Here is a 10,226-nt window from a genome sequence, read left to right on the forward strand (position 1 = left end):
TAATGGCTGCCGTCGCTGGCGGACATCGAAACGTTGTCGAAACCTCTTGAAAAAGCGCTGGTTGCTTTATTTTGTGTGTTTTCTGTCTGATTGTCGAACCTCCCGTCAACATGGCGTCCACCGCGGCGGGGAAGCAGCGGATCCCGAAGGTGGCGAAGGTAAAAAAACAAGAGAAATTCCCCCAAAAATGACACAATATGTGAGGCGCTGAGAGCCGTGAGCTAACTCCAGGGCTAAGCTAATGCTAATGCTAACGGACCGCGGGAGGTTTAATGGAGCGAAGACGTCGACGTGTGGAGCTCGTGTTTGCTTTTTGAAAATCTATTCTCACGCACGTGTGAAGTCGATAACAATCGAGTGTCATCACAGGAGTGATGACTTTAACTTTGGCCTGACATTAGCTACACTACCGGGGTTAGCTACATGTCCTGTGCTAAGCTAACTGCACCGAGGTACGCGTTGTTTTGGTTGCCCCACGTTTTACCATCACTGATTCTGAGACTCTGTCGCTGACACTTGTTCCTGTGTTTTTAATGACGAGTTCACTCCTGGTTAGTTTTTCATTGTCTGTGGGAATATTCCCATGAAGCCACTGACTGATCGGTTCTATCTGAGACTGAGACTTTCTCACACTGCTTCATTACAACCTTTCAGACTGTGGTTCAAAACAAAGTGGATTGTCTGTGTAATGTTCATCTTACACTGATTTAACACTCACCCTGGCAGTGGGGAAACAACACGCGCAACGTATCAAATGAAACGGTATATTGTGAGCAAAGTGAATTGTCTCTCGTATGGTTATCCAAACTGAAGACAAGCAAAACATCATATTTTAATCAGCTGTATAATGGGGAGTAAAAACAAAAACTGACGTTCATCTTCAATGTTTCCCACAGTGCATCGTAAAACAACAAAAGAACTCCCTCTTTTGATCTATCTGTTTCCACTGTACTGGTCTTGTACCTAAATATAGTTTAGTGTTTAAGTGTTAATATAAAAAGATCCACTCCATAATGTTCATACATTCATATATACACACCAATCACTCATATGTGTCACACTCCTTATGCTGCATATTTTCATAATACTGCTAAAACACACAACCATAAGTGTATTTTCTGTTCTGAAACATGTTCTGTTAATTTCTTGGTTCTAGACTCAGACTGATATATCTGATTCTGTTATGAGCCCTTCTCGGACATACAGTATCGGTATCAGCACTCATGTTTAGCGATATGAAATCTTTTATTTTACAGAGTAAACATGCAGAAAAAAATTGCATATATGTTTTATACTTTATGTTTATTGTTTAATGTTTATTTTCTTAATCCAAGTTCTAGAAAGTTTTGATACAATATCGAGCCTCAATTCATTCATTCAACATTACAACCGGATAAGTAAAACCATTAGTGAGACAAAGGCTAAATAAATTGACTTAAATTTGATAGACAGTGTCAAACGTTTGATTGTTTTCAGTTAATATATATTATACTCACGATTGGAGCAGCATCTCGATTCATGATCGTTTGACTGACTTGTGTCTCAGGTGAAGAACAAAGCTCCCGCAGAGGTTCAGATCACGGCCGAGCAGCTGCTGAGAGAAGCCAAAGAGAGGGAGCTCGAACTTCTGCCTCCCCCGCCGAAACAGAAGATCACCGATGAGGAGGAGCTGAACGACTACAAGCTGAAGAAGAGGAAGGTAAAAGTGCTCCAGCAACCAGTGATAAATATCTGGTGTGTCGACATATGATTGTCTTACAAGTTGGTGTGTATTTTCTTTCAGGGGTTTGAGGACAACATAAGAAAGAATCGTACCGTCATCAGCAACTGGATTAAATACGCACAATGGGAGGAAAGCCTGAAGGAGATCCTGAGGTATGTTTTGGTTTACTACGATGTGATTTACCATTTCCTCATGTCGAGAACTGTCGCACGCAGGGTTTCCTCTCAACCACTCGCTTTTCTGGTTTCAGGGCTCGCTCCATTTACGAGCGAGCGCTGGATGTCGACCACCGCAACATCACCCTGTGGCTGAAATATGCCGAGATGGAGATGAAGAGCCGCCAGGTAAACCATGCCCGCAACATCTGGGACCGAGCCATCACCATCCTGCCACGAGTCAACCAGTTCTGGTACGAATGACGTCTACTCACCTGCTGATGGAATGAACAGACCGTTTTTGTTTGTTCCTGTGTTCCAACGGGAGTACTTCAGATTTTTTACTGTCTGATTTGTTCAGGTACAAGTACACCTACATGGAGGAGATGCTGGGGAACGTTGCCGGCTGCCGGCAGGCGTTTGAGCGATGGATGGAGTGGGAGCCTGAGGAGCAGGCCTGGCATTCCTACATCAACTTCGAGCTGCGCTACAAGGAGGTGGACAAAGCTCGCACCATTTATGAGCGATATATCCTTTTGTGGGCATTTTCCGTGTGTTGTGGTCGGAGTTAGTCCACCTGAAAGCAAAGATTTAGTAAAGGATTTAGATTTTTCTTGTTTGTGCAGGAAACAAAAAAGAAACAAAAGAACATAGAACAAAAAGAAAAATAGACGCAAACAAAACTCAAGTGCAAGTATGAATCCACTACTTTTGTAGGATCGTAGAAATAGAAAATTCGCGAGGTTACATTTAATGTCAAAACAATATTTTGGAAAACAGGAATCAGTCCTATTCTTCCCAGAGTTACCATATTTGAAAAGTCCTTTCTGTTTAATGAGTTGGGGTTGGAGTGAAAATACAATGATTGTGTTTTGCTTAACGCCGCCGCACTCGTCCTTGTTCACCCTGAAGTGAAGAACTGGATCAAGTACGCTCGCTTCGAGGAGAAGCACGGCTACATCGCCCACAGCAGGAAGGTGTTCGAGAGGGCGGTGGAGTTCTTCGGGGAGGAGTACGTGAACGAGAACCTCTTCGTGGCCTTCGCCCGGTTCGAGGAGGCACAGAAAGAGGTTTGTGCAACAAAAATCCAGACTTCTTTTCTTTCTTTCTTTTTACCCAAATCAACCACAAAAACAAACGTGTCGATTGACTTTCCGTTTCCCTTTTACAGATGGAACGTGTCCGGGTGATATACAAGTACGCTCTGGACCGAATCCCGAAGCAGCAGGCACAGGAGCTCTTCAAGAACTACACCATGTTCGAGAAGAAGTTCGGAGACCGGCGGGGAATCGAGGACGTGATCGTTAGCAAACGGAGGTTCCAGTACGAGGAGGAAGTCAAGGTACGAAACCCGGGAAAACCCCAAGCCTGAATAACGTGATCAGACTCAAAAATCACAATCTGTCCCGTCAAAAAAAATGATTTTTACGTTGCGGCACATCAGACCACTTGATGAGGGGGAAAAACTACTAACTGTCCTCGTGACTTCTCGTTTATTCTTTTGCTTACAGGCGAATCCGCACAATTACGACGCGTGGTTCGACTACCTGCGCCTGGTGGAGAGCGACGCTGACCCTGACACCGTGAGGGAGGTGTACGAGCGAGCAATCGCCAACATCCCGCCCATCCAGGAGAAGAGACACTGGAGACGATACATCTACCTGTGGATCAACTACGCCCTGTACGAGGAGCTTGAGGTCAAGGTGCGTTCACACAAGTGGTAAAATGAACCATCTTGTAAAAAAAAATCTTTGATAAACTTCCATCACAGGATGTTTTTTCTATCAGGTCTCAGAGGAGGAAAAAATAAAATTTCTAATGTTCCCAGAAATGACATAATGGAAAGTTTCCATAATTAGATGCAGACACAGTTCAACACCCTGTCAAATGTTGTTTCTTTTCTTTTAACCTTCCTTCTAATGACGTTAGATTCTGTCTCGTTGGATAACAAATCACAAATCTATAAAAATCCATTGTGTCTGTCTCCGTCAGGACCCGGAGACAACGAGGCAGGTGTACCAGGCCTGTCTGGACCTCATGCCGCATAAAAAGGTAATTTTACTTCTTCATTTTTTTACTCCCGATTCTGTTTTTAATATAGACAATTAGTTATAGTGTTGAATAAACTATTAAATATTCTTACGATCACGTTTTTGTTTCAGTTCACGTTCGCTAAGATCTGGCTGCTCTACGCTCAGTTTGAGATCCGACAGAAGAACCTGCAGGGAGCCAGGAAGGTCATGGTGAGATTCAACGACACGTCATTTACATCCACGATCTTGTCTCCTCCGTCCACAAACTGACTGAGATTTAGAAAAGTCTGAACCAACCCACTTGTGTCTGTTGCATTGTTTACATTTGTCCAATTACTTCTGGTTTCACTGTGTGACAAACCTTCGTCCTGTCGTCATCGCCTACAAGGGCAGCGTTTCCCTGATACTCCACTCTGATTGATTTAAAAGCAAACATTTAACATTTCAAACTAAAAAAAAAGCCTCAATGGGAAAATTCACAAACTCGTCTTGCAGACGAATTTGATCTGTTCATCGTCTTCTCCCGTCAGGGCACTGCGATCGGCAAGTGTCCGAAGAACAAGCTGCTGAAGGGCTACATCGAGCTGGAGCTGCAGCTGCGCGAGTTCGACCGCTGCCGGAAGCTCTACGAGAAGTACCTGGAGTTCAGTCCGGAGAACTGCACCACCTGGATCAAGTTCTCCGAGCTGGAGACCATCCTGGGCGATGTGGAGCGAGCCCGTGGCATCTTCGAGCTCGCCATCGGACAGCCGCGGCTCGACATGCCGGAGGTATCGACTTCGTTTCCTTATCCTCTGTTGGTGAAAGTTAGAAACCTTGTTACTAAGGCACAATTAATAAGCTCTTCTATTATCGATTGGGTCTGACGATTACCGTCGAGAGACAGATCTTTTACTTCCAGAGAAAAGTTAAAGTAGATCAGCAAGTTCAGTGTAACAGCCTGAATGTGGAGTTCACGTTCGTCTGCAAATACAGTCAACATTACGTTTTAATTTTATATCGTCCGCAGGTTCTGTGGAAGTCCTACATCGACTTCGAGATTGAGCAGGAGGACTTTGGAAACACGAGGAACCTTTACAAGCGTCTGCTGCAGCGAACGCAGCACGTCAAGGTGAGAAGCACGCGGTGAAAATTACTGTTTTCCAACGCAGTATTTAAATAGACATTAGCTCCTTATTTAAAGCTACAGTGTCTAATATTTAGAATAACTTATTGAGGTGGACCCAACCTCCGTTCGAGTCTCCATGTTTCTACGTCATGCTGAATACGGTTGTTGAACTAAACGGTCCAGAATACGCCGCGAGGGGCGCTCAGCTGGTTGCGGTTTGCAACTTTACCACCAGATGACACCAAAAAAAATTACACTTCCTCTGTTATCAGGATAAATGAAACTGGGTGGATGTCCTTTTATTTTTTTTAGTTATCCACTTATATTTGAGAATAGACACTAGAAATTATTGCTGACATTTCAAGCAGCATCAGGAACCCAGACGGGCAGATTTCAATTTCATGTTTGTCTCTTCCTCATCTCGCAGGTCTGGATCAGCTACGCCAAGTTCGAGCTGTCGATCGACGGTGGCGGCGACCGGCTGCAGCGGTGCCGGCAGATCTTCGAGGAGGCCAACAAGGGCATGCGGAGCTGCGAGGAGAAGGAGGAGCGGCTGATGCTGCTCGAGTCCTGGAGGGAATTCGAGAGGGAGTTCGGCTCCGACTCCACCGAGGAGCGCGTGGAGAAGCTACTGCCGGAGAAGGTGAAGAAGAGGAGGAAGCTGACGGCCGAGGACGGGGTAAGAACTGATGTCTTGTTCTTCTTGGTTTGTTCTTCTGGCAGTGAAGACGTTTTGTTTTTACACCAAAAGTTCAAAGATGTTGTACAAACTTTGACCTGTAAAAAAACAAAACATAAATCTCTTCGCCTCTTCGCTAATTAACGGACTATTTTAATTATTTGTTCGTCAAGTGAAAATGGCAAACTTTCACTTTCCTGCTTCAAAAAACCCCTGATTATCTTAAGTTTTCGATCCATTAACGTTGTGTTTCACTGGTTTAATACTTTTTTCTCGTTTTGAGCTAAATTAACATTGATGATTTCACAGCAACTTTTACACCTATGACGTTTTTTAGTGGATTTCTGGGACACGGTTCATTTCTGTTTGCCGAAGCTCAGTAGTTTAAATTCTAATTCAGTGTCAGATAAAAACAGTTTTTGTCTTTTGAATAAAAAAAACTTGATTTACATATGGAAAGTAATTGTGTCTAAAACGCAAAAATAATAAGTTAAAAATAAATGAATATAAATGTAAAAGACAATTAGTGGATCTTTACTTAATTTACTGTGCTTGGTACAGTGAGCAGAGGACACCAGGGTCAAATCAATAAATCTTATTTCATAACTTCATACAGTGTTAAGCAGGAAAATTTCGGCCTTGGACTGAGAAACAGTCTGAAGGAGAATAAATTTATATTTTACAGTATTTTGGCAAATATCTATGGTCATTATAATAAAGTTTGACTTTAGAAACCCTACGAGTTAAAATATTAACTTCAGGAAAGGCGTAATTATCCCCCCCCCCCCCCCGATATTTGTCAAAGGAAAATAATAATTCTCTGGCTCCAGTTTCTCAAATGTGGAGATTTGTTGCTTTTCTATGTTTTACATTATTTTAAACTCATTATATTTAGGTTCTGTGCTGTTGGTTGAAAATGTCTGTTTTCATATTTTATAGACTAACTGATTGAAAATTGAATTTTTAATCAAAACCTCTCTCTCCCTGATTCCCATCAGTCGGATGCCGGCTGGGAGGAGTACTACGACTACATCTTCCCAGAGGACGCCGCCAACCAGCCCAACCTCAAGCTGTTGGCCATGGCCAAGATGTGGAAGAGGCAGCAGGTGGAGACGGACGAGGAGAAGCTTCCAGAGAACGGTGCCACGGATGAAGAGACGCCGATGGCGACATCCCCACCACCATTGTCACCGCCATCGCCGTCCACTCGGGAACCTGCAACGACTCCTCCTGAGAAGCAGCCGGAGAAAGAGTCCGACAGAAACACTGAGGCTGAAAGAGAAGGGGAGAAAAAGCACGACGACCGAGATGACAGCAGCAGCAGCAGCAGCGAGAGTGACAGTGATGATGGAGAGAAGACGAAGATAGAGGAAGAGGAGAAGAAGAAAGAGAGCAGGAGCAATGAAGAAGATAAAGATTAGATTCACTCAGGGACACGAGGGAATGGATTCATTTTTCTACTGTTTGTTTTTTTCTTCTTCATGATCTTTATTGTATGACCATGTTTTCAATTACACACACACGTTAAGTCAAACTGGCATCAGGTGTTTTTTCTTTTTCTTTAAGCAAAATTTTGAATTTACAGGAATAAATTTACGATAATTTTGTACAAGCTGTGACTCCCCGACTGTTGAACTATGTAGAGTGTAACTGAGCAGCTTCCTGTAGTTACAGTATCACACACACGTGTCACACATGATCGTCAGAGAGCCACATGCCGACGTTATTCAATGTCCTCCGGTCGGACGGGATGAGGCAGCGGGACGATGGACTTCTTCTCCGTGTCTCTGGACAGAGCTTTCCTCATGTCTGCACAGAGAAGAGAAAGTCAGTGTGAACAGCGCCCCCCTCAGGTTGTGTCTTATAAAGCCAAACAATAGGTGGAGTCACAAGGACTCGCAACAGAGTCAGGGAACGTCAGTAAGTTACATTGTCTGTCAACAGTCTGCGTTCAAGGAACGTCAGTAAGTTACATTTTCTGTCAACAGTCTGCGTTCGAGGAACGTCAGTAAGTTACATTGTCTGTCAACAGTCTGCGTTCAAGGAACGTCAGTAAGTTACATTTTCTGTCAACAGTCTGCGTTCAGGGAACGTCAGTAAGTTACATTGTCTGTCAACAGTCTGCGTTCGAGGAACGTCAGTAAGTTACATTTTCTGTCAACAGTCTGCGTTCAGGGAACGTCAGTAAGTTACATTGTCTGTCAACAGTCTGCGTTCAAGGAACGTCAGTAAATCAAAGCGTCTGTCAACTTTGACTATATGAGGCGTTTATGAACATAAGAAAATTGCAGTGTGACAGTCTGCATGTGTGGCGTTTCACGGACATCTGTAAATTCTGCAGCAGCAGATGCAGGACGGGAGTAAGATGGCAAAAAAAAAAGGATCTTAATTGTAGAACTATAAAATCAAAATCTGTCGCATGAATTTTTTTTTCCTCATTGAGCACAAAGAACACGCTCAACATTCTCTCAACACCAGGTATTTATATATTTTAGTCTGGGTCCGTTTTTCATAACCCAACTCACCGTAGGCGTCTTCATCCGGTTCTCCGTTGCTCGCCGAGTAATATTCTATGACCGTCCTGTAGACGCTGTAGCCCAGACGCTTGTACATGTTCACCGCCACTTGGTTGGAGACTCGCACGAAGAGATCCACAAAGAATCCGCCTTTCCTACAAGACGACCACGACACGACGCGGTGAATAAGTGGCAGTAGAACCTCCAAGAGGAGGAGATGAATGGCGATACCGACCTCTCCGAGATCTCCTCCAGCATCTCCATGAGTTTGGCGGCAAGGCCGAGTCTCCTGAACTCCGGGGCGACGGACAGGGCGGTGACGTGGCCGTGCCACTCCTCGCGAGCCACAGATCCCTCCGCCTTCCCCATGACTGCAGGGGAAACGATCGTTTCTTATTTTATCAAACCACGACAGAGGAAAATATAGTGTTTGGCAAGATTTTATTATTATGATGGTTGAACTTACTGTAGCCCATCAGTTCACCACCAGGAGCCTCGGCCACGATGAAGTACTCGGGCCAGTGAGCCAGGTACTGCAGGTAGAACGGGATCCCGTACTGAAGGTCAAAGGGTCAAAGACAACCCAACGATATGAGAACTGACTCTGTGAGTTACGCGTGCTGCATTGACATGATCCTTGTGAAAGTCAATTCCTTCTTTTTAATAACATTGACACATGTATGGTTTGGTAACATGAAGGATACAGTTTCTGTGAGAGGGTCCAGGTTTCTGTTGGAACAAAACAAAAAGCATTAGCTCACTTTTAATCTGAAAATGTTACGACGAACAACAAAGTCAATGGAATAATCTAAAGTTTTGTTTAACACTGATGATATTCATAAATATTAATTCTGACTCAATGTTATTTACATTTCTCAGCACGTGTCATTCATTCTGTATGAAATACACATTCAACCGTTAGCTTGTTAGCGAGGCAACAGTTTCCTACTTTAATCCAAACATCGTGTTTTTAACAGATAATAACTACGCCGATCTTTTCCAGAAGATGCTTCGACTCATGTAGTTTTTAAAACGTTCATTAAAACTGAGCTTTTTAATAATAATATAGATAAATGTTACTTGTGTCCAGCTGATAACAAATCTGTGCGAGACGAACACACCAAACTCCATCGAACAATATATTGTTTTTGCTGAACATTAAGGATATTTATAAATATCAATCCCCACAAATTCTGACGTGGTATAATTTACATTTCTTAGCAAATGTGGGTGAATTCGGCACGTGTCACTCATTCATTCTGTACGGAAATACACATTCTGGATCCAACTGTTAGCTTGTCAAAGCTAGCTGACAACAGTTTCCTCACTTAACTTAAAGAATCATGTTCCTCCACTGATAATTACTACGCCGATCTTCTCCGGAAGATGCAACGATTCACATGGTTTTAAAACCAATGCGTTAAAATGCGCCTGTTGTTGACAATAATGGCGAAATCGTTAAATCGCATGTTTTTCGCACGGAGAGTCGCGCCGGTGTTTCGGACCGTGATCCCGCAGGTTAGCCTGCTAACGCCGCCGAGCACGAACACACACGCACGCGACGCGAGCACGGTTCTCACGCAAACAGCTGCAGGAAGAATAACGTTAAACCACACGTGAAGTCGTGAGACATCACTCACATGTTGTTGAATTTGAACAGATCGTCGCAGGTGAACGGTCGTAACGTCGTCATCTCGGCTGCAGCTGTGTGAACTTTCACCTCTCGGACGTAAAGAGATTGTTTGTTTTTTTAAAGGCGTAAAGGAGCCGAGTGGCGCCCCCTGCTGGCCGGGAGGTGTACTACACCGTGGAAGAACTATAGACTGAATCAGAATCAGTTTTAATGCCTGGTAGGTATTAAGGTGCATGTAGCAGCCAACATATACACACAGAATTAGAAAAAGAAGTTAGAATAAAATAAGATTAAATTAAATAAAATTCACACTATTTACAATAAATTTACAATAAATACCGGGTCACAGATGGTTAAATGTGAGTGTGGTGTATCACGT

At 43.5% G+C, this 10,226-nt stretch overlaps 2 protein-coding genes across 2 annotated transcripts; one reads left to right on the forward strand and one right to left on the reverse strand.

The window, feature by feature from the left end:
* Positions 1 to 19: 19 nt before the first annotated feature.
* Positions 20 to 7,232, forward strand: crnkl1 (crooked neck pre-mRNA splicing factor 1). The gene is made up of 14 exons (XM_035617393.2): positions 20 to 158; positions 1,547 to 1,699; positions 1,784 to 1,875; positions 1,974 to 2,132; positions 2,240 to 2,406; positions 2,770 to 2,948; positions 3,050 to 3,220; positions 3,390 to 3,581; positions 3,871 to 3,930; positions 4,041 to 4,121; positions 4,442 to 4,681; positions 4,921 to 5,022; positions 5,447 to 5,698; positions 6,697 to 7,232. Exons 1-14 carry the CDS (start codon positions 111 to 113, stop codon positions 7,117 to 7,119), a joined length of 2,319 nt encoding a protein of 772 aa, XP_035473286.2. The 5' UTR covers positions 20 to 110; the 3' UTR covers positions 7,120 to 7,232.
* Positions 7,157 to 9,961, reverse strand: naa20 (N-alpha-acetyltransferase 20, NatB catalytic subunit). The gene is made up of 6 exons (XM_035617396.2): positions 9,855 to 9,961; positions 8,919 to 8,943; positions 8,681 to 8,771; positions 8,450 to 8,585; positions 8,224 to 8,369; positions 7,157 to 7,507 (listed from the first exon to the last, which is right to left on the reverse strand). Exons 1-6 carry the CDS (start codon positions 9,905 to 9,907, stop codon positions 7,422 to 7,424), a joined length of 537 nt encoding a protein of 178 aa, XP_035473289.1. The 5' UTR covers positions 9,908 to 9,961; the 3' UTR covers positions 7,157 to 7,421.
* Positions 9,962 to 10,226: the final 265 nt, after the last annotated feature.

This window comes from Scophthalmus maximus, chromosome 18, assembly GCF_022379125.1.
Source record: "Scophthalmus maximus strain ysfricsl-2021 chromosome 18, ASM2237912v1, whole genome shotgun sequence".
Taxonomy (NCBI): Eukaryota; Metazoa; Chordata; class Actinopteri; order Pleuronectiformes; family Scophthalmidae; genus Scophthalmus; species Scophthalmus maximus.